A 24418-nucleotide genomic window follows, 5' to 3' on the forward strand; every position below is an offset into this window, starting at 1 on the left:
TCATTAACTACTTGCAAAAAACGTAGCATAAAAAATCTAGACATCTGGCTGGGCGCAGTGGCTCATGGTTGTAATACTAGCACTTTAGGAGGCCATGGCAGGAGGACTGCTTGTGGCCAGGAGTTTGAAACCAGCCTGGGCATCATAGTGAGACCCTGTCTCTACAAAAAATAAAAAAAATAATTAGCTGGGCATGGTGGCACACGCCTGTGGTCCCAACTACTTAGGAGGCTGAGGCAGGAGGATCGCTTGAGCCCAGGAGTTTGCAGTGAGCTATGATGACACCACTGTGCCCCAGCCTAGACAACAGAGCAAGACCCTGTCTCAAAAAAAAAAAACCCCAACTAGACATCTTATGCTTTTCTCTTTCTGTATGAAATCTGCTTTCTACATGATCAAAATAAAAAATTAATAAGAATAATAAAAAACTTACACAAATGTGATCAGCAAGTGTGATCAGGCGATGGGTCCTGGGCACTTGCCCCACCCCCTCTCCCTGTGCAGAAGGGGGCAGCTGCTGTTGTGGAGATGGTGACTCCTGTTGGGGTCGATAGTGATGCAGTGGTCCTTCGTACTGTCTGGTGGGGTCATCTAATAGAGAACGGACAGATGTCTTACTCCAGGGATGCCCCTGCCTTTTTATTCCTTATCAAAGATTAAACATAATTCAGAAGAACACATGAAAAGGATGTGATACATATCTCCAAACAAAGAATTTACATATCTTAATTTTGGGGGGAAAACCCTTATTTACTGACGAAAGTCTGAGGACTAGAATAAAATTAATATGAACTATTTTCTGTACCATTAAAATATAAAGAAATGAGTAATTAATAGCTGAAAAGTCATTTTTCATTAGTGTAGTTTTAAATGTTTCTAAAGCAGACTCATATAAGATTACCCTAAAACAAATGAGTTATTTCTTAACATAGTCTAGACAGATAAATAGAAGCAAATGATAAATGCAAATATGAAAACACGTAAATGGTGGTTAAAACAAGACATACTTTCTGCTTGATTTGCCTTAACAACCTCTGGTTGATAAGCTTGAAGTTTTTCCTGGGGTGGTATAGGTGAGCTAGCAGGACTTATCACCTCGATAGCATCACTGGGTGTTTCATACCTGTGAGAAGATACTTAAGAAAAGAAAAGAATCTTATTTTAAAACTAATCCTGTGAAAAGTTTCAAAAGTCCAAGTTCTTCAAAACTATTTACATATTTTCATTTTAAAATTCTGTTCAGAAATGTTCAATGGCATTCCAGGTTAATAATAAAAATTAACAAGCTCAATAAACTGTATCAAAGGTGTCTAAGTGTTTCCTCAATGTTCCTAATCTCAGTAGGATATAGGATTTTCTAAAATTTTGTGGGCTCTAAGATCTTTTTTAAAAGTCAATAATGAACAGTGAGATGAGGCAGAATAGAGAATGAATTTGTGATATTCTCCTGGGAACTGGAAAAGAAATCACCAGGAAAACACTCAGCAGCTGAGATCAATAAACCAATGAGAAAGTAGATCTCAACAATTAACTGAGTCCAATAATTCCAATTCTGTGGGATAGTCTGTTCTTAGAAAAACTTTGAGGCTATAAAGCTGTTTCATTACCATGATGATTTTAAAGCTACAGATTACAGAACACCACATGATTTTCTCAAATAACTGGAGAATTGCTGACAAAAATTATTTCATATAACTTTAGCACTGTGTTACATTGTGAAAATAAACAGAAATCATAGAAAATATCTGAAGGGAAGTAAATTCACAGAAAGGGAGGATGCCAACTAACTATGGGAGATGCCCACATCGGAGAAGGACCCCCTCTAGGATGCAGTTCCCAAGGAAACTGAGGGGCTATGCAGTGGGGGTACAGGCTCTTCTCACAGTCCTGCCATGGCCTCAGAGCTGACAGTTAGAGAGGGGCAGATGTAACCTCCTGCTCAGGAACCTTCTGGCTTTAGAGGGCTCTTCATATCTATAGGCTGCACCAAAGGATCTGAAAAAAATTGTTGGAGGCCCAAAGGGTATATGACCCTGGCTGGACGCAGGTATAAAAGGTAAGAATGACCCATACTTGGCCACCACCTGCTCCTCTAGTATTCAACTGACCAGCCCTTCCTACCCTAATGCCATGAAAATTGCAGTTACCTGGGTTATTGTACACTCAGGTGAATGGAAACCTGATAAATGGGACGTAAATTATCATTGAGGCACTAAAATAAATCACTATTCATGATTCTAAGTAATTTATACTAATTGTCTACTTTTGTATCCATTGTTACTCATCACTGTTTTGTGTACCCAACATCCTAAATCTGTTTTCGAAAACTTCCAATTATTCAGTCAGCAGAAAGTCTGATCCCAGACAGTGCTCACACTGCTCTCGGAAGTCTTGGGGGGAAGACGAAGGTAACGTGCTTCACCTTCAGGGTAAGGGGGGCTCTAAAGAGTCAAATTGAAAACCACACCAAGTAACTGTAAACAGCTATGGGCTTCAGGCAAGTCGTGCTCAGTGATAAAAAGACAACCCCACACAGAACCATAAACACTCAGAAAAGAAGCTGGACTTTCTATTTTTAGACCTTCTGAAAATCTAACTCCTGGAGCAAAGTTTGGTTTGTGATACAAACTGGAAAGTGTTGAATCCAATGATTAGGGAACCCGTGTGGTATACCATTCAGTAAGCCCAGGTGGGACCACCAAGTATGCTGAGGACTTCCCTTCCAAAGCGCCTATCCGCACAATCACAGTGTGTCTCTCCCTCAGCTGGCAACACTCTGCATGTGGAAACCTATGCTGTGGATTTTCCTAATCTCAGGCTGAAAGGAGGTCTCTCTTCTACACAACACACCACCAAGCTGCCCCTTCTCTGTGAACACTTCAGCAATGGGGGAGGTGTGGACCCAAACAAGTTGTAATTACACTGTTGGATATCTAGAGATAAAAAGAACTGCGCATTGCATTTTGGTGTGTGAGAAATCATTTTTTTATTAGCTCCAACTCTCCTCAATTTCTTTAATGGAGATAACAGAGAGACGACTGCATATGACTGAATTATTTCCAGTATTAGTAGATGCTTGTTTAAATACCTGCTTGTTCTTTCTGGAATTCCATATAGGATTTAGACAATAGTTAAAAAGAAAGTTTAAAAAGTAACTTTTCTAGCATTTTAATGTAGATTTGTGAATTCTAACAGATGTGCGGGGCAGACATCATAATGACTAACCAGACTTGGTCAAAATCCAACTTGCAAGAAAGGTGCAGTGTATTACCCATCGCCAATGATAAGGTAGTCTCACTTTTTAAAAATCTGCATCTCAGAAAAAGGACAGAGGAGGCTTCAGGGTATCAGCCAAAATATTAAACCATGTCCTAGCAAACACTACCTGGGAAATTAAATCTCAGTAGCACAGAGCTTAACCACATACCCATCACCTTTCAGATGTCTGAATATGTTATTAAGCTCTGCCCTCTTATTTACATACTTCCCAATTTTAATTCTATAAATGGTATATTTTTCTCATGGAAAATACTGATAGGCTTACACTTAGGAAATTGGGATATTTAAATAATCATTAAAAAATAGCAGAAGATACATTTTTGTACTACTAACCCACAAAACCTTTTCTATTACATTTACCATCAAGCATTAGGGGTTTTTTTATACCCCCAGTTCTGCTTTACCTAAAGAATAAAGTAATTCTTTACGCAGATATCACATTGTGAAACTCAGATTGAGATACATACAGCTACTAGAAGAGTCTGAACTTTGAGAGCCACGTTCCCTTGCATCCTTGTCCGAGGCAATTTGCCGGGTGATGATCACGTCTATGAAGTTAGCTGCAGTAATGGTAGTCTTCCCTCGGGTCCTTAGCTCTTCCTCATATCTGGATTTTGGAGGAGGCCCTTTATCTTTCCCAGCCTCAGAATAAACTACTGAAGAATGAGGCTGGGGCTTGCCACTTGGAAAGGCTGAAGAAGTGTATAGACACTGAACAGATCTCTTCTCCACCTCCAGGGTTTTCTGCTCTAGCTGCTGCTGTTCACTAACTGCAGCTGACCTGCTTCTCAAATTTTCTTCTAACCTGGCAGCTTCATGCTTACTCTCTTTTGTTTTGGAAACATCCATCTGGGGTGCAGAAGCTGCAGCATCCACAAGAGCAGCGAGGGCATCTGCAGCAGTGTTGTAGCGGGAGCCTGGCAGGCCTTGGCTTATTGAAGGGCCCCCAGCAGGCAGTGGCCTGTAAATAAAACCAAATCACAACTCTGTGAAGGGAAGACCATTTACTGGGAAATGTGGTGGGGAGATAGAAGGACAAACTGCAAAAATTAAAAAAGAAAATGTTTAGTGGGCAGAAAATCATGACTATAAAAATCTATTGAGTCACAAATTTAAAATTGCATATGCAAGAGACTGGTATTTTTTGTCAAAATGTGTACAAGAGACTGACATGATTCGTAGCTGAGCAGTTGGATCCAAAGGTGTGATCACACTGGTTCCATTGGTTCCCTGGAAAACGCTGGGTCTCTGCTGCAACATGGTCTCCTGAGTTCTCACTGAAGGGGAAGGGGAGCGAACATACCCATGACTACCAGGTCGGCCGGGCTGTTCAGAGCCTACAGGGGCAAAGAAGAAAAAGGAAGACAGACAAGCCATAAGGAAGAAAGATAGAGACACAGAGATAAAAGGCAACAACATTTATGGACTGTTAATTTCCTAATATTCCTAAATAGAAAAAAGGAAAATGGGACAAGAAACTTCATATTCTACTTTCTGGCCTTTCTGGAAACATGCTCCATAAGTTTCTCAATAAAGATGCAATAATACCACACCAATAACTTAAAACAAAAGCTATCATTTACTGTCATTTCCACTTCTGTGATAAATTTCAATTCTGATTCCAGAGAGAAACAAAAAACACCAACAATGAAATACTAATAGAAATCAGATAAGTTTCATCTCTCAGATTTCCCCTAAAACTCTGGTGTGTTTATGATTTACAAAATCACGTTTGGTACAACTTTCTAAGCATCATAATGAAAATATACCACTCCTAAACAAGGGCTTAGTTAGGGCTGCTTCATATAATCACAGTTCCTCCTGCTTCACTCCCTTACTGCCCTCTTCTCAGGTAACTGTTTCTCTCAGCAAGCTCTCCTGTTTGAGATGAAAACATTCACACTATCCTCCCACAAAGTCTGGCTCCAATAACTGCACTTCTTCAATGCTTGAGACACTTTTGTTCAGTTAACTTTATCTCTTCCATAACGAAGTCAGAGTTTGGACTTGGTCAGAACTCCTTCACTTGGAGGATCTTGAACTCTCAAATTCCCTAATTACTTCTCTTACATCCTCTTGCTCTGTGCCCTCACTTCAACTTTCTAGCATGCTCTCTGGCCTCATAACAGCTAGCAGTTTCAGTACACACTCCTGTTCTCACAGCTAGCACCACCTCGGCCAAGCTTCTCAGCGATCTTCTCCCTTCTGACCATCCATCAGCTTATGTGAGGATTTCTATAGGAATGTTCCTAGACGTGGAATTGCTACATCAAGGAGCATTACAAATTTTTATCTCCAAAAAAGCAATAGCCCCAATTTACACTGCCGTTGCCAATGTATGAGTGTCTTTCTTCAGACACTCCAACATGGAATATTTAACAACATTCTTAAATATCTGATGCAGAAAAATGGCATCTTACTGTCATAAATCTACATTTTTTCATCAGTGGGATCACAAGCATTTAAAAAAATATAGCTCTTACCAAAGTTATGCATCATTTGTACGAGGCTTTAATTAAATCAAATTTCCACATTTTAATGTGGTCAACGTGGAATAAATATTATGGTGCTACCTCAAAATTGATTACAGGATTTCCTATAGTTAGATTTGTAGTGGTTTTTATTATATATAGATAATGGGTTACATCTAGAGATGTTTGGGCTTTGCAACCACTATTTAAGGTAAATCCTCAGGAACGATATTGCTGGATTAAATATGATGACTAACTTTTGGGCTCCTTCCATACATTGCAAACCACGTTGATTTCAAAGGGTTTGTTTCCTATGACAATATGAATGTGACAACCTCCTGTCATTGTGCCCTTCAGTTCTGCACCTACCTCTCTGACCATGTCTCTGCTTCCTTCTGCCTCTACCTGGATCAGCTCTCCTGGCAACATCTCAAGATTGACCTACTTTTCTTTTTACACTCTTGCACCTTGGAAGCTTTACTCAAGCCAGAATTTCAACTCTTGCAGGTGATTGCTAAGTCAGCATCTCTAAGTGCTGTCTTTTCTCCTGAGTACCAGGATCAGAGGATCTGACAATATGGACACGGTCAATAATTTGATTTAACTGAAAGAACTGAAAAGAGTTAAGTATACCATGGATAAGAACAGATGGCCCAAAGACATGCCACCTTAAGTTGAGCATCCCAAATCTGAAATCTGAGATGTTCCAAAACCTGAAACTTTTTAAGCACCAACATGACACTCAAAGGAAATGCTCACTGAAACATTTCAAATTTCATATTTTTGGGTAAGAGATGCTCAACTGGTATAATGCAAATATTCCAAAAACTGAAAAAAAAATCCTGGTCCCAAGCACTCTGGATAAGGAATATTCAACCTCTATGTCCACAATAAATATGATTATCTCTTCGCTTTCACTATTCACTCCCTATTTTAACTGCACACGAATCTTGTTTCTCATCTCTTCCTCACTCCCTGTATCTAATTATTGTTAAGTCTCTTTGACTCTACCTTCATATTCTTCCTAGCAGTTCTTTTCTGACCATTCCCAGCATCAAAATATTTGAGGCCACCATTAGCATGCAAACGAACTACTGGAGAGTCGCACTGGCCTTCTGGTACCAGTCATGCTCACCTTCAGGGTTCTAATCCATCTCAAGCCACTACTGTGTAAACGTCCCTCCTCCGATGATGTCACCTGCCTCCTTAACACAATGGCAGCATTTCACTATAATTCAAGATGGCACACAACCCACTAACCATAGTTTCCATTCCTTCTCTAAACTTGAACTCAGCAACCCCTTAATATCTAGGAGTCTTTGCTCAGGCTGCTCTTTTAGCTTTAAGAGCTCTGTGCCCAGTGTCTTCAGGCCCACCTATAGTCAATTTCTGGGCCAAATCAAAATGATACATTCATCATGAAAATTTCATTTTTCCATGTAAAATTCATCTCTCCACCATCTTAACTTGTACAGCATTTTCCCCTGTTTTTTTCACTTGAGGCCTGAAATGACTTTCTATCTTAGAATTTTTGTTTGCACCCCTATAGCAGTAACACACGCCCACCACACTAGATTGCCAAGATCCGTCACAGGACAGAGGGGCAGTCTTTCACTGACCTGGCCGCAGGTAGAGATCAGAAGAAGCCGCAGCAATCCGTTCCCGCTCCTTCTCCCGCTCTCGTTCCCGCTCCCTCTCAGCACTTGCGGCTGCTGCAAGGTGTGTTGGGTGTCCTGTAAAACACAAGAATCTGAAACTTAGAGACCGAAATGTCAACCTATCCGGTATATCAAATACTTGAATTTGTAAGTGACTAAAAATTTTTCAAAAAGCTTCAAATTTGGGATGTAGGAAGTTTGTTTTATTAAGAGTCTTAGAGAACAACTAGAACTTAACAAACTTTTATGGCATTTCTAGGTTATCTAGTGAGAGGTGGCACATAGGAACTATTAATAAATGTTAAATGAAAAACAATACACCATAATCTGCTATGGAATCATAATACAAAAACGTCACACAAAAAAACTACAATAGACAAAACGGAAAAAAACAGCCCCAAATACTTTAAAAGGCTATGTTGTAAAAACTCATGCACATCAGTCCTATTAAGAGAGATGTGTGATTATAGACTCTTACCTGGAGACATGGAAGCTGAGTTGTATGGCCTGGGAGGGAATGTAATCTGTGTGCCAGGAATATAAGTGATTCTGTCCATGGGAGGAGTGCTTGTTCCCCCTGGATGAGGCACTAAAATTGTTGGAGGCATATTGGTCAGGTCAATGATTCCTATCCAAAACACAAATGTAATTTATGTTAAATGTTATTCTAAAGGTTTAGAACTATATATAATTTTTGGGTTTTGTCTATCTCTATAATCCAATGATAATTTGTATGCAATATAAATAAGAATGATGATGGCCATCATTACTTTTTTAAAACCTTCTTTAAATCTAGAGGACATTAAATAAATACCATGCTCCACACCAGTAATCTCAAAGTATGGAGAGATTAAAGAGAGACAGCAAACTCATAAAACATGAATTTCAAATACCCAGCACAATGATCTGGTTTAGTTATTTCAGTGTTCACCAAAACACCTTGTCTCAACCCATTACTTTGTTTGCTTTTAAGGACTAAAGTCAATGGGGAGAAGAAAATGGCATTCTTTTCTTTCTTTCTTCCCACCATTCATTCAACAAGCAAATATTAAGTACCCAAGAAACTCTGGATGAACAATAAACCCTGTGAAATCTCAACTGCAGAGACACACACCTCTTGTTGCTGGGTATGGGAGACCCAGTGGCTGCTCTCTTGGGGAGAGTCCTCTGGCTACATCTGGGCGCAAGTTCACTTGCATCTGCTGTGAGGTAATGTAATCATTTAGGATTGTCTGTCTTGTGTTCTCCATCGCATAAAGCTGATACTGACTGGGGTAACCTGGAGTTGGTGAAAGCTGTCTCTGGAACAAGTAAGCAGCAGCTGCTGAATGAGAGAACGAGAGAAAGACACTGAGTTTTGTCCCGGATGAAATTCATTTGATAAACATTACACAGAAAAAGGGAGGAAAAACCATCTGTTAAGCTAGTGCACATGCAACTTTTACTTAGTGACAGGGATTAAGGTGGATTCATTTTAGCAATATGAATTCTAATTCACTCTAATGTCTGAGATGTAATGGAAAAGGAGAAAGAACAGAAGCTAAAAATTTCTCAATTAGTTTCACTTTCAACCTTTGACAAGTAACTTTATTATATTTTCATCTGAAGTCTTCAAGAATTATGTTTGCAAATAAAATTATCTGTAGTACTGATCATCCAATACAACCAAGGGATATGTTATATGAAAACACTTTGTGACAGACAAACATTAACTTTACTTTCCTGAGGGTGAAAAGGATTAGTCTGCAAGCATTTAATTCGGCATGTGTTTGGAGCAGAGCTTGGCATACTTTCACTGTGAAAGTCCAGATGGTAAATGTTTTAGGCTTTGTGGGCCATATAGTATCTGTCATAGTTAATCAACTCTGCCATTGTAGCACAAAAGCAGCTACAGACAAAACCAATGAATGGCTGTGGCTGTTTTGTAATAAAACTTTATTTACAGAAACAGGTGGCAGCAGGATTTGGCCAACAAGATACAGTTTGGCAACCCCTAGGTTAGAGCACGACACAGATGCCAGGAAGGGGTAGACACAGTAAAAAGAAGATAATGTCTCTATCCTCAAAGTACTCATAATCCATCCAGCTCAGGCTCAAAAATGACAAGCAAATCAAACTGCTACAAAATAAAGGACTATGATAAACATTAAATGAAAATTATAAACATTCAATATTGTCTGAGAACCTGAGTGCATTATTTTATATATGTACGTTCTCCTTAGAAAAACAAATACCATGTTTTCTGGAATGTTTACTTCCCCCTCATCTAGAACTGTTAGCCAGGTAAGTCTGTCTGCTGACTTTGTCTGCCACAGTCTGGGAGACAGTCCCCTAAATACTGGGTTTGGGATCCAGTACTTAAAGTTCTCAAGTGACAAGTAGTTTGATGGCACTGACACAACTTTCAGATAAAATATTTTCTACCAAGACTTTGCTACTATGAAATGTAAATAACCCTTAGAACTCCTACTTTTTGATTTGGCACACTGGTAATGAAAAATACTTCCCTAAGGACCAAGGTGAGACACAAGTATCCTGTGCCCCAATTTTAACTTGAAGCATGTAACAAGCAAAGACCTCTTGCTAGACAAGAGGTCTGAGCAGAAAACACAGTCTGACTAAGGCTCAGCCAGCAGCAGCAAAGAGGAGCAGGGACAGGGCCCTGGGAGGACGAGGGGGAGCCGGTCCTGCAGTGGATCGTGACAGCCCAGCAGAGATTCTCTTTACCCACCTGCTGAGGTGATGCTCATTCTCCTCTCCCTGTATAAAACACGCTGCCCTCTACCCTGCACAGACTGCTTTCTAGTAACCTGCAGATTTCTGTACCTCCCAGAACTCTGTCTACCAACATCAGTGATGTTCAAGTTTCTTCCAACTGTACTTGTTACTAGAATTATGTAACTTAATGAAATAATCTGTAAATTGATGAAAGAATGAAAAGAGTCATTTCTCTGAAAACTAAGTTGACTGCCTTGGAAAGACTCTATACATAAGTTGAATCAGGTGTAGACTGAACAACTTTAAAAGACTAGAAAAAAATCTAGAAGGATTCTGTATTTCAAATTTTACTGGGACACAGCCATACTCATTCACTTATGTTTGTTTGTTTTTGTAAAAACAGATACAGGGTCTCACTCTGTCGCCCTTAGCTGGGCTCGAACTCCTGGGCTCAAGCGATCCTCCTGCCTCATCCTCCTGAGTACCTGGGATTATAGGCATGCGCCACTGCACCCCGCCTGGATTCTGTATTTAGTTTGCTTGAAAATGGCGTTAAATTCTAGCTTCACTTTAAAACAAATAAAAAAATCAAATCTGGAAATGTGAGGGATTTTTATTTGTTTGTTTTTTGAGACAGACTCTCACTCTGTGCCCAGGCTAGAGTGCAGTGGCATCATTACAGCTTGCCGCAACCTAAAACTCCGGGCTCAACCAATCCTCCTGCCTCGGTCTTCTGAGTAGCTGGGACTACAGGCACGTGCTACCATGCCCGGCTAATTTTTTCTATTATTTTAGTAGAGACGGTGTCTCTTTCTTGGTCAGGCTGATCTCAAACTCCTGACCTCAAGTGATGCCTCGGCCTCCCAGAGTGCTAGGATTACAAGTGTGAGCCACTGTGCCTGGCCTAACGTTGAGTTTTTTAATGTATGGTGAGGTTTAACCAACAGTCTATGAAAAGGCCTTGGCCTTATATCAGAACACTAGTATATGAATAAATGTCTACTTATGTTGTAAAGTAACATGTTTAAGATAGCATCTGTCATTTTAAAATAATTCTTCTCATTAACCCACCTTTTTTCATCAGCTTCCCCAACTGCCATCAGTTAAGAGGGCTTTTCATATACCTATTATTTTTAGTTCTTTAAGGAGTGCTGATAATGTGCACTAATGATACGTGCAATTGTCTGCATACTGCATTATAACAGAAAGCTTAAGAAGTCATACAGGTATATTATTTCTTCGCCATAAACTGTTACTATGTTTCATGCTTACCAGGATCCAGAGCCCTGTGAAAGGGCATGGCTGGATCCAAGTGTGTGGGAAGGTGGCTCCGATAAACTTCTGCAGTGGGGCCCCTGTGATGGGGCTCGAAGGGGCTGTGGCTCACGACAGGATCCCCCGCAGGCACTGGAGACTTCGCTGGCATACTTTCTCTTTGAGTAGGGGTCAGTGTGGATTTCCTTTCATGATTGGTAGATTTGCTAGAAGAAATTGCAACTGGAATAAAAGAGTCAATGCCACAATTTTAAGAAAACTTGCAAGTAAGATACTATTTAGCCATTTCTCAACCATTCAAATAGAGACTATTCTGATGTCCTCTGTCCCCTAAACTAGCAGTCCCCAACCTTTTTGGCACCAGGGACCAGTTTCATGGAAGACTATCTTTCTACGGGGTGTGGGGTGGGAAGGTGGAGCTCAGGTGGTGATGCGAGTGATGGGGAAAGGCTGTAAAAACAGATGAAGCTTCGTTGCCCTCCCCCCCACCTCCCGCTGCCAAATTTCATGGAAGACAATTTTTCCAAGGCGGGAGGGTGGTGGAACTCTGTGGTCCAGTCCCTGACAGGCTGTGGACTGTTAATGGTCCAGGGACCCAGGGGTTGGGACCCTAGCCCTAAACATTTTAACATTCAATCTTTATGCAAATGTAAAGAACTAGTAGATTTCAAATTTCGAGAGGACTGCCACCTTTTGGATCACAGCACCAGTATCTTACCAACTTACGTAAGATTAAAAATGAAGTTCTATGCTCCCTTATAAATCCCACTACAAATGATTTTCTTTTCTGTGTGACTTTAACTTTCTAAATTCTTTTGGCCCCACATGTAGCAAATCTCAATTTCCTCTCTTTGCCTGTGTTACCCAACCTCCTTGCTACCTGTCAATCACTAATTTTTTTTCTTATTCTCTTCTTCCACAGTGACTTTCTCATTACCTCACCTACATTGGTCTTCTCCCTACTCCAGCCTCTCCTTCTCCAAATGATGTTATTCAGTGGTTAGACTGTCTCACTGACGCCTACCATATCCAAACATTTATCAACCATCACCCTCAATTTTTTAAATTGTGGTAAAATATACATAACATAAAATTTACCATTTTAGCCATTTTAAAGGGTACAATTCAGTACAGCATTAAGTACAGAGATGATGGTTGTGCAACCATCACCACCAACTAATGACTAATATTTCTGATAATACGAACTTTGCCATGATCAGACATATCTACCTATCAAAACCAAGAGATCATGCTGGTTTACCACACCCCTTTCCAAGCCTCAACCTGCTCACATGTGGAGTGCCTTTTCCCTCTGCAGGACAATTCTCTCCTTCAAAACTAAAGTCGCAAGGATTTGGGTTCATTACTCTATCCATAGTAAGGCACTTCCCTTTCTCCTCACTCTGTGCTATACCTTCCCAACCCCCCAAAATACTCTTCACCTTTACAACTTGCTCAGTGTCCAGCCTAGGACCTTGCATGTGACTCCTCGATAAATACGTACTGCAACAACATTAAAAATAAGTGGATACATTTTTAAGGGCCTCAGATTGTTTCAGGGACCGCCTAGTAAAAATCAATTCCTCTCCCCTTACTGATGAAGCTGCCAGCAGCATAGGGTAATGGGGTACTGATGATAACAACAACAACAGCAACAATAATCGTTCACATTTATGGAGACTCCATAAACACCAGGCACTATTCTAAGTTCTTAATGCCTTGACTGTCATGTGAGTTGTATTTAACTCACACTAGTTTTGAGCCTGGGGCCTCGTGAAGCAAAACCCTGCAGTTGGTTCGTGAAAAATCTTACTTGTTGATATTCCTATTGTTACAATTAATATTGACAATTTAATTCTAAAAATGTGAACTGTGTTGCATATAACTCATGCACAGAAAACAATAAAAAATAACAAATTTGAAAGGATCATTTTGTTTTATTAAAACATCATGGCCCCAGGGGAAAATTTTTTTTTCCTAGTGTGGTGGTCAATGTGTTAAACATACTACCCCCTTTTATCTTCACAACAATCCAGTGAAGTAGGTCTTAATGTTACATTACCATTTTACAGATGAGGAAACTAAGGCACAGAAAAGTTAAGTAAGTTGTCCAAGTTTATTGCACTAAGAACTTTAATTCAAGCCTAAGTAGTCTTGCTCCGGAGCCTACCTCCTCACTGCCACTGAAGAAGCTACTGTCAAAAGTGACTTCCAGAAAGCCTTATAATTAGCTGAAAATCCACTCTAAAATTACACTTATTCTGGGACATTTCTGCACTCCACCATACTCTGTACTTGATTTAAATATTAAGTATTTTACTTAAAATTATGCCTACTTTTAAACTGGCAGCATACCATAGCCCTAGTATCAAGCACAACCTACAGATCTTGTGATAATCTAAAGCTGGCAATTTGATATTTACTATGTGCCAGAGATTAAAAAAAAAAGTGCAATAAAAATGATCAGACCAGGCAACGAAAGTAACATACCATCGGAAGTTCTGTTTATCATGGGTGAGCCTCTGGACATGGTGCTCTGATAACTCACAGGGGTCCTCCGTGCACTGCTGTCATCGTAAATGCTCGGGCTCAGCTGTGCTTTGGGAGCTTCATGAAGTGTGGACCTAAGAACGGAGGGTCCAGAGCTTACCACAGACGTGTGCCGGGAACGCATGGGCTCGCCTGTTTTCACATCCTCATATTTTCCCCGTTCTACCACTTTTATGTTCTCTGGCACAATCTCCAGTGGAGGCATTCCACGGGGTAGTTTGCTAGGCCCCGTGATTAACGATTTCACATTGTGTTTGATAGCAGATTGACCTGAGTTGCTGTCAAACTTTATTGGTGTGCCCTAAAGGGAAAGAAACAAACGTTACAGGTAGCGAAGTTTTATGGATATTTTTTTATCTCAGGTCTATGTCTGGCCCACGGCAGTTATAGTTTGCCATGGTGACCTTTGTTGTCTATGTGGACATCTCAATCACAAACCCACTAATCCTAAATTGTATACTTGCCCACGTTACATACTCCATGCTGTGGATATAAGAAAAACTGATGATAAAGATTACATAAAACTTTCACATTTATTTCTAAGAGGTCTGACATCCTAAGAACCACTTAAAATTAGTAAGTCATACTTTTTAAAAAGTTCTATAAATATCAGTTTGGGCCGGGCGTGGTGGCTCACGCCTGTAGTCCTAGCTTCTTGGGAGGCCGAGGCGGGAGGATAGCTGCAGCTCAGCGGTTCGACACCAGCCTGAGCACAGTGAGACCCCGTCTCTATCACTACAAAACAAAAAATAAGTAAAGACAAAAAAATAAACAAAACCAACAAAACACAGCCGGGCACTCTGGCAAGCGCCTGTAGTCCCAGCCACCAGGGAGGCTGAGGCAGAAGGGTCGCTTACAGCCTGGGACCTGGAGCTTGCAGTGACCCACCCTCACTGCACTCTACCAGGACACCGAGTGACACTCTGTCTCCACAAAAGAAAACCACGGAAACTGATGGAGTGCCTGCTTAAACCCCCACCCCCCTCATTTTCAAAAAAATATCAGTTTGAAATGGACTGCCACCAAAAAGAGATATAATCTAGTTACCTGGGAAATGGAACCTTCAATTATTGGCCTCGTGCTCTGGACTACTTCTGGAGTTTTCCGACTTTCCTGAGTTAAAATATCTTGCCGTGGAATCTCATGAATGGAACGCCCCATTTCTTTGATGGTGGTAATGCCATCGTATGGTTTTCCTTTGGTAATGGCACCTTCAAATGCTCGTATGGGAGGACTTTCCCTTTTAATCTGTTTGGGATATTTAAGGCCCTCTTCAAAGCTTTCAGTTGTTGCTCTTGGTGTGCCTTGAAAAAGAATTCAGGAAACATACTTATTAAAATAATGTTAATGGTTGCACAACAATGCTACTGAACTATACACTTAAAAATGGTTAAAATGATAAATTTTATTATGTATATTTCACCATAATTTAAAATAATTAATGCCTTGCTATCTTGCAGTTTGTAATCAATTTTGTTTATAACAGATCCTCAAATAAGTATTAATTGATCATTATTATTTTAGGGTTGTTCAAGATATATATCATCACAGTCATAGAATGGTTCTTACATAATAAAGATGCCTCTATATATTAAATGACTGGGCAACTGTCATCTTTTAATAAACTATTAATATGTAGCTCAGAGGTAAAAAAAAGTAATAATCAAGACTTTAATATTTAATATTTCAAAAGGGAAAACATCTTGAAAAGTAGGTTTCATGCATTGCAAATTAATGTCAAACTATTTTGCCAGTGAGGCAGTTACAAAGAAAAAGACAAAACAAGCAGAAAGTTTACCCTGCATTATGGAGCCAGACAGCACAGTCCTTTCTTTGAGGTCAGAATGAGGGCTTCCCCTGGGTAAAGCTCGGCATATCAGCCCTTTCAAAACAAGAAAGCAATTCAATTACTAAATGTAATGTATATGTCAATTCACACATACTTAATGCTGCCATTAGAGTACATATTTTTGATAAAAGCTCTATGGAGGAAGGGATGTCAATATTTGTGAACTATCTAAAGAATATCATGGGAAAAAATAAAAGTGGTAAGTATCCACTATGACATCACATGGTCCTTTGTAAATGTTTTCCTAAATACAAAATGGCCACAGAAAGTATGTAATTAAAGGTCAAAAAAGAGGGCAGGCATGGTGGCTCATGCCTTTAATCCCAGTAATCGGGAGGCTGAGGCGGGAGGATCGCTTGAGCCCAGGAGTTTGAGGTTGCTGTGAGCTAGGATGACGCCACGGCACTCTAGCCCGGGCAACACAGTGAGACTCTGTCTCAATAAAAAAAAAAAAAAAAAGTTCTCGTAATGAATTTGACATTTTAAAACTCCCATAACTTAAACAGGAATAATCTACAAACGGTATCACCATTCAAATATGAACATTCTAATAGTTACCTATGCTATGACCAACTATGCTTAATTTTTACTTCCCTCCACTGTTATGCGCCACTTGATTTATATGTCGATACGAACATAAACTTAGATTTAAATTAATATAAATACAAATTTCAGGTAGAAATGACAGAGATTGAACACAACTAAATGCAACAATGCAAACTTTTTTTTTCTGAAATCAGATGTTTTATTTTGACTGAGATACAACATATCCTAAAATTGCCATACGAAGTTTAGAAGAATATTAAAATTATAAATATCACGGCCTTTTTTGGGGGGAGGGGGAAGGGGGAGACAGGGTCTTGCTCTGTCACCCAGGCACACTAATGCAAACTTACTACACAAAATTACATGTACCAAAATTATGTTCTGAGAACAATACTTTACCCTCTAATGGTGCTGACACAGGAGATTCCCTCATTGACATCCCTTGCTTTATATTTCCTTCCACTGACTCATAGCTCCTTTTTAAACTGATTTCATGAGCTGTTCTTGGACTCCTAGTCCCTTCTCGGGCATTCTTAATATCTGCAGATACAGAAACAGGAATTGTTCAGAGGCCTAAAATGTACAGTAGATAAGTTATCTTAATTTCATAGTCTATCTTATAAATAATATAAAAACTTGTCTTAACCTACCATATAATCTAGGTAGATGATATTCATGAAACTATTTTTACTCAAATATATTTATTGAATACCTACCATGTGCCAGGTATAAGCTAGGCTTGCAGATAAGGTTAACAAATTAAGTCCCTTCCCTCATAAAACTTACCCAACGGTGGTGGGTATAGATATATCAATAGGCCCTTACTATTCAGTATGGTAAGTACTATGAATGGAGAAACATAATGTGCTATGAAAATGCTGAGAGAAATCTGACACCTCCAGGTTCTTATCAGGCTTCCTAGAAGTGTAAACTGAGAAGGAAGGATGAATAAGAGTTGCTTAAATCAAAGGTAAAGGGAGAAAAAGGTGGTACAGGCAGAGGAAACAGTGAGCACAAAGATCCCAAGGCAAGACAGAGTGTGGTGCATCAAAAAGAACTTAAGCTCGGGAAAAGGCTAATGTGTAGAGTGGGACTGGGAGGAACAGTGTGGCGGGAAGCAAACATAGGGGGATGGGGGAAAAGCAGGAGGAGAAAATTCTGAAGAGCTAAGCTGGAAGCAGCTCATGGAAGAGTGATGAAGCCAACCTAGGGCTTGCGGTTGTCTTAAAGCAATGGAGAGTCAAGCAGAGAGTGACATGGCGTATAGCTTTGAATATGGGTAAGACCGAAGGTGGGGAGGTCAGTTCTGTGGCTGCTGGGTTAGCCAGATGAAAGATGACGGTGGCAGTGGGGATACAGAGTAATGGATGGATTCTGGATTTTAGGAAAATGAATAGAACTGACATAGTGATTTCTTGGAGGTGGAAAGAAACGGAGGAGTCTAGGATGACATCGAGACTTCTGACTTGGGCCAATGTATGTTAATTTCTTACCCCCAGAAACAAAGTGTTAATCAAAATACGCCAGATACGTTAAAACAAGAAAGGAGAAAGAAAATAAGCAAGCTACCCACATTTTGAAGCATCAGGCACTATGTGCACACATATTTTATTTCTTTATTTTCTTTATTCTTTTTATTTGAAGAGAAAGAAAGCAAAGCTAATGACCACCCCAAGGTCACAGGACAATTGGTTGCAAATGAGAATTCAAATTCAGTCAATCCCTTGGCTAATATTTATATCATGTGTGAGTCACTCCTATAAAATACTACTACTGGGAAAATATAACTTAAGAAATACATCTAAAGAAAGTGTTCACATATATAGATATAGGCACTAAAATAGTTTTGTTAAGGGGAATTTATATTCAATATTCTTGTCAGAATATTATCTATCCCCTAATTATTAACTCTTAAAATATGAATCCCTTTAAAATAAAAGTCATTCTATTAAAGTTAAATAAAGATGATTTTCCTAGGCTAAATTGATTGACTACAGTCAGTGATGATCTTAGCTATCACTTCTGAGACACTTACTATGGGCTTTATACTGTTAATCACTTTTCACTGAGTTGATTTTTCACAAAATCATCATGAGGTAGGTATTATTATTAATCCCTTTGACTGAGAGGGAAATATGGGCTCAGCAAAAGTAAACTGATTTCTCTCCACAGCAAAAATGTAGGAAAACCAGAGCCCATGTTTTCAGTCACATATACAATATTGGCTTCAGTGAGTACATACAATACTTACTATCATATGATAAGATATGTCCACTTTTGCCTTCATAAATAACATGGCCTTTTGACGTAGCTTCCTCTCTGCCCTTCTCAGGACTGCTCTCTTCAATGGGCATTCTAGAAATGGACCCCTTCACCAAAGCTTCAGTTGGAATGCCAGCCTGGGACAGGGCCGGGGTACCCTGTCATCAAATCAAACACGAACACCAGAAGAGTTAATCAAGTTTAGAGGAAACCCAATATGCTTAGAAAATTTAACCTATCACACTGAGAGTCGACTCAATCCATATCCTCAAAGAAGAAAGCACAGCCTACGAGAGGAAATCAGACATTAAATTTTTATACACATAAAGAAATCCTGCGCCTTCATCCTTCAACTCTGCCATACAAAACTTCTAAAACGATGAGAAGTATGTTAGGAGAATCAGCTTTGTTTCTCACCTTGAAGTTAAATCTCTTTTAAGGGACTTAAATCTCACAAAAGAAGTCTGTCTTAAGGCCTAAAATCATGCAAATGTAATAAATCTTCTAGAAAATTTCTAATAAAAATAAGACAATAAATTAAGTTTTAAATTTAGAGTACTACATCTTTTTCTTCAATTGTGGTATGAAGAAAAAATAACCGAATTATCAAACTATCTGCAGGGTTAGGTCTTCGGTCGTAAGAGGACAGGAAGAAAACTCAGGTAGATGCCTTCACGCTATAACACTAATTCAATTTAGGTCATATCATCCCCAGCATCTTCTTCTGGGCTACCAATGATCATGATTCTTTTCATCTTCCCTTCAACGGCAAGCTCTTCCTTCAAGGGAAATTGTTTATAGAACCTAATATGTAGAACACTTTGCAAGAGAGAGTTGCTTGGGTTGAAATGGGAGTGGCAGGCCCAGATCTATCCCATTCATCCATGTAGGGTTCCCAGTATATACTCTGAAGACCCTAAAACTCTAGGGAGCATGATCTGAAACCATATGCGCACAGCAGGAAGAGGATGACAGTGATACTTTTTACTCACCCAGTTGTTAAGTGGACTCAGTAGTAAACATGTAGAAATCCTTAACACCCACTTCAGAAGTGCTCATGTCAAACGTACAGATTTTTAAAATAAACTGATAAAACTTGGCCTCATTTGACCTAGTTCATACTGTCTTCCTACCTAAAGTTTGGATACTAGAGTGAAGAGAAAAAAATAATACGTGTAGACCCATTTAGTTTCCTTCTGTCCATATTAAAGTGTTAGCTTGTTCTGAAAACTGAAATGCACTGGCCAACTGTGGAAGGATAGTGTACAACTTTCTAGATCGCTATATGCCATATACTTTTATAAACTATGTCTTAGGGAAAAATCACATGAGAATCTTGTAAAAATGGGGATTCTGATTTATAATGTCTAGAGTGGGGACTGACATTTCTGCATTAGTCTGGCAAGCTCCCAAGTGATGGCAATGTTCTGGTGCACAGACCACGCTTGGTGAGCAAGGCCCCAGCACAATTACTGGAGGGCTTGGAGGAACACAGATTGCTGGGCCCCATTCTCAAGGCCCGGTTCTCAGTAAATCTGGGGTATGGGCTTATAATTTATGCCTAGCAACTTCCCAGGTGATACTGACGCTAATCATCTGGGGAGCACATTTTGAGAACCACTGTCCTGGGGAATTGGAACAAGACAAAAAAGGAAAAACTTCTAACAATGAACAAACACTTCTCATAATGTGCAAAGCACGGGTTTCTGTTTGATTTCTCAAAACAGAATTTTCCATTTTCCACAACCTCATAAAGCGGCTAATGACTATGACTATTTTACATTTCAAATTAAAATTAACAACTAACTGAAGAAAAGAAAGACCTTTTATTCATCAAAATTGGCTATTTATTTAGCCTAAAAATAGAAGAAGGTATTTGATTTTTGGTGCTTTTGTCAATGCCATCGACACTTCCTGGAATAGACATATAGACCTTTGGAATAGGACTGAGAACCCAGATAATTAAACCATCCACATATTGTCATCTAATGTTTGACAAAGCAGACAAAAATAAACAATGGGGAAAATAATCTCTATTCAACAAATGGTGCTGGGAAAACTGGATAACCACACGCAGAAGATTGAAACTGGATCCCCACCTCTCAAAAATCAACGTTATGATGGATAACAGACTTAAACCTAAGGCATGAAACCTTAAGAATTTTAGAAGAAAATGTTGCGAAAACTCTTATAGACATCGGCCTAGGCAAAGAATTTATAAAGAAGACTCCCAATGCAATCACAGCAGCAACAAAAATAAATAAATGGGACCTGATCAAACTAAAAAGCTTCTGCATAGCCAAGGACACTATCCTTAGAGCAAACAGACAACTTACAGAATGGGAGAAAATATTTGCATGCTACACTTCCGATAAAGAGCTGATAACAAGAATCTATACAGAACTTAAGAAAATTAACAAGAAAAAGTCAAACAACCCCATCAAAAAGCGGGCAAAGGACTTACACCAAATCTTTTCAAAAGAAGACAGAATAATGGCCAGCAAACATAAAAAAGTGCTCAACATCTCTAATCATTAGGGAAATGCAAATCGAAACCACCTAACTCCAGTGAGATTGGCCTTTATCAAAAAGTCCCAAAACAACAAATGCTGGAGTGGATGTGGAGAGACAGGAACACTCTTACACTGCTGGTGGGGCTGCAAACTAGTACAACCTCTGTGGAAAATAATTTGGAGATTATCTCAAAGAACTGAAAATAGAATACTATTTAATCCATCAATCCTACTACTAGGCATCTACCAAAAGGAAAAAAAAGACATTCTATAATAAAGATATCTGCACTCAAATGTTCATGGCAGCACAATTCACAATTGCAAAGATGTGGAAACAACTCAAGTGCCCATCAATACATGAGTGAATTAATAAAATGTGGTATATGTATACCATGGAGTACTACTCAACTACAAAAAACAATGGTGATCTAGCACCTCTTATATTATCCTGGATAGAGATGGAGCCCATCCTTTGAAGTGAAGTATCACAAGAATGGAAAAACAAGCCCCACATCTACTCACCATCAAATTAGCACTAATTGATCAACACAAAGTTGCTCACATGGAAGTAACATTCATCAGGTACCGGTCAGGTGGGAGGAGGGTGGTGGGGGTGGGTAAACTCACAACTAATGGGTGCAAAGTGCACTGTATGGGGGAAGAACACGCTTGCAGCTCTGGCTTGGGCGGTGTAAAGGCATTATATATAACCAAAATGTTTGTACACCCATAATGTTCTGAAATTGAAAGAATAATAATAATGTGGGGTAGAATTTACAGCCATGTTAAAAAATTGTGCAAATAAAAGACATTAAACTAAAAAAATGAAATAAAAAAAAGAAAAAAGATTCTAAGAAGGCAGCTTACATACTGAGATTGTAGACCTACCTCTTCACAAGGGGCAAAAGCAAGCAAATAATATGTAATGATTTTCTTCTCAATTTCTATTTAAGCTAAACACACGGTAAAAACTTTACCAGGAAGACAGTGGGAGCTGCATTAGGTAGAGCATGCTTCTTCTGCCAATTTGTAAAAAAAAAAAAAAGTGACCTTTTCAAATGAACCATAGTATAGATAATATTGCTTATAGTCAAAATGATCACATTAATGTCTTTCTGCACAGTTTATAGATCTGGGGTTTAACATCACGGAGACCCAGCATAACACAGAAAACTGAACAACTTAACCACAAAACTGTTATTGCTGTAACAGCCAAAGACTTTGAGACTTTACTTCTAGCTTTTTCTTAGTTATTGTTCAGTACACTAGAAATGATCATGACTAACCTGAGTGATAGAGCCCCGTAGGGATGGGATACTCTCCACTGAGATTTTGCTGGTTGGCGTTCCCCGAGTTATACTTCCTTCTTGGATGGCTCCTGTGGTACCTGCATAAAAACAAAATTATCAGCAAATTTTATACCCACCCCCGCCCCAGAAGACAAAAAGCTAGCCCCTACTTGGAAGAAGAGTAAAAAGAGAAGGAAAAAGCAGCACAAATTGTTTTTGTTTTATTGAAATAAAATACTGCAGTTATTAAAAAGAACTGCTGAAATATGGACCTTTAAAGATTTAAAATAATTTTTACATATTAAAAAAAACACTTAAATTTGGAATTTAAAGGGTATAATTTTAAAACTCATCATTAAAACCTACTACGGACTTACTTTAATAAATTTACTGGGAACAAAGTTTAGTATTTTTGCCAAACAGTATATTTTACCTCTGACCACACCTTCATGTTGGGCCCTGACCAATAAACCCTCAGGTTGAGAGTTTTGGCTTCGTGGAGAAAATTCTTCCTGCTTGATGTAGGGCAAAGTTGCTGTGGACAAAGCCAGAGAAACATGAAGCAATCAAGTACTAAATTACTGGCTGTGATGCTACAAACACAGATGTATTATGACTATATTAACTCACTTACCTGATTTGGCAGATTCCTGCTGCCGCGGCAGTCCAAGAGAGATAGACCCCACTGAGGGCTTAGCTGTTTCTTGAGTATAGGAAGCCTGATTATGAGAAGTCAAATAAGTGCCGGGTGTTCCCTAAAAAATAATTTTAAAACACTAAACATTGTTTCCTCACAAGGTTAATCACAAAATTTCTTTCTGTTCATAAAAATTTATACTCCTGCCACCCAAAATTAAGAACAGTATGCATAGGCTGGGCACAGTGGCTCGCACCTGTAATCCTAGTACTTTGGGAAGATGAGGCGGGAGGATCACTTGAGGCCAGGAGTTTGGGACCAGGCTGGGGAACAGTGAGACCCCCATCTCTACAAAAAAATAAAAAATTAGCTGGGCATGGTGGCGCATGCCTATAGTCCCAGCTACTCAGGAGGCTGAGGCAGGAGGATCACTTAAGCCCAGGAGTTGGAGGTTAAGGAGAGCTATGATGATGCCATTGCACTCTAGCCTGTGCAATAGAGCAAGACCCTGTCTCAAAAAAACAAAAACAAAAAACAAGAATAATATTTGTAACGCAAGAAAATCATAGACTGCTTAAATTAAAAAAAATTTTAGCTGGGTATAGTGGCTCACGCCTGTAATCCCAGCTCCTTGGGAGGTTGAGGTTGGGAGGATGGCTTAAAGCCAGGAGTTCAAGGCTGCAGTGAGTTATGATCATACTACCACACTCCAGCCTGGGCAACAGAGTGAGATCTTGTCTCTAAAAAAATTAAAATAAAAAAAAATTTACTCAAAGGAATAAAAAAATCTGAAACAAATATTGAACTCCAGTTCACGACATGCAGTCTGCCTATGTAGGGTAAAGTATGCTGGTGTCTGCAACTTACTTAGAAAGAGATTGAATTATGGATGGGCAGAAGGATGGGGAGAAACAAGGTAAAGCAGGTATAACAGAACATCAATTGTGGAACACGTGGGGTGGGTATCTGGGTGTTCACTATGAAATTATATCAGCTCTTCTGTATGTCTGAAAAATTTCAATGTTAAATGTGAAAAACGAAGAGTCTGGACTCTGTAGACAAACTGCTGGAACGTGGTCACAGTTCACTGACTATATGACCTTGGGTGAATTTCTTGGTGTCCTCACTGTGACGTGGGGATAATAGTACCAATGCCCATGGCATGAATGAATTAACACGTGTAGAATATGTAGAGCAGTCCCCGGAACACAGTAGGTGCATAATAAATGTGCCCTTTGATGGTAGTATTCGCCAGCCCTTGAGGTATCAGAGTTGCTACATGTGCCTCAGCTACTCAGAGATGCTGGGGGACAAGTCGGGGTTTACGGTGGGCTCAAGTGCAAGGCACCCCAAAGAGCCAGAAAAATATCA

The 24418-nt window shown here is 39.4% G+C and overlaps 1 protein-coding gene across 6 annotated transcripts in view; it reads right to left on the bottom strand.

Moving 5' to 3' along the window:
- NCOR1 (nuclear receptor corepressor 1) overlaps positions 1-24418 on the bottom strand; it is a 158463-nt gene that overhangs the window by 17697 nt on the left and 116348 nt on the right. For 3 of the 6 annotated variants that reach the window (XM_012651410.1, XM_012651411.1, XM_012651415.1), the window contains exons 25-40: positions 23045-23165; positions 22844-22945; positions 22408-22508; positions 18598-18766; positions 16746-16886; positions 15750-15833; positions 14999-15255; positions 13892-14252; positions 11399-11623; positions 8523-8732; positions 7887-8036; positions 7370-7483; positions 4451-4616; positions 3747-4240; positions 1008-1136; positions 434-591 (exon numbers count right to left, since the gene is read on the bottom strand). In XM_012651410.1, the coding sequence (XP_012506864.1) occupies positions 434-591; positions 1008-1136; positions 3747-4240; positions 4451-4616; positions 7370-7483; positions 7887-8036; positions 8523-8732; positions 11399-11623; positions 13892-14252; positions 14999-15255; positions 15750-15833; positions 16746-16886; positions 18598-18766; positions 22408-22508; positions 22844-22945; positions 23045-23165 (2982 nt within the window). The remainder of the gene's footprint in view (positions 1-433; positions 592-1007; positions 1137-3746; positions 4241-4450; positions 4617-7369; positions 7484-7886; positions 8037-8522; positions 8733-11398; positions 11624-13891; positions 14253-14998; positions 15256-15749; positions 15834-16745; positions 16887-18597; positions 18767-22407; positions 22509-22843; positions 22946-23044; positions 23166-24418) is intronic. The other 3 variants (XM_012651413.1, XM_012651412.1, XM_012651414.1) reach the window with 2 other exon arrangements.

The sequence above is a fragment of the Propithecus coquereli genome, unplaced genomic scaffold, assembly GCF_000956105.1.
Source record: "Propithecus coquereli isolate 6110/MARCELLA unplaced genomic scaffold, Pcoq_1.0 Scaffold355, whole genome shotgun sequence".
Taxonomy (NCBI): domain Eukaryota; kingdom Metazoa; phylum Chordata; class Mammalia; order Primates; family Indriidae; genus Propithecus; species Propithecus coquereli.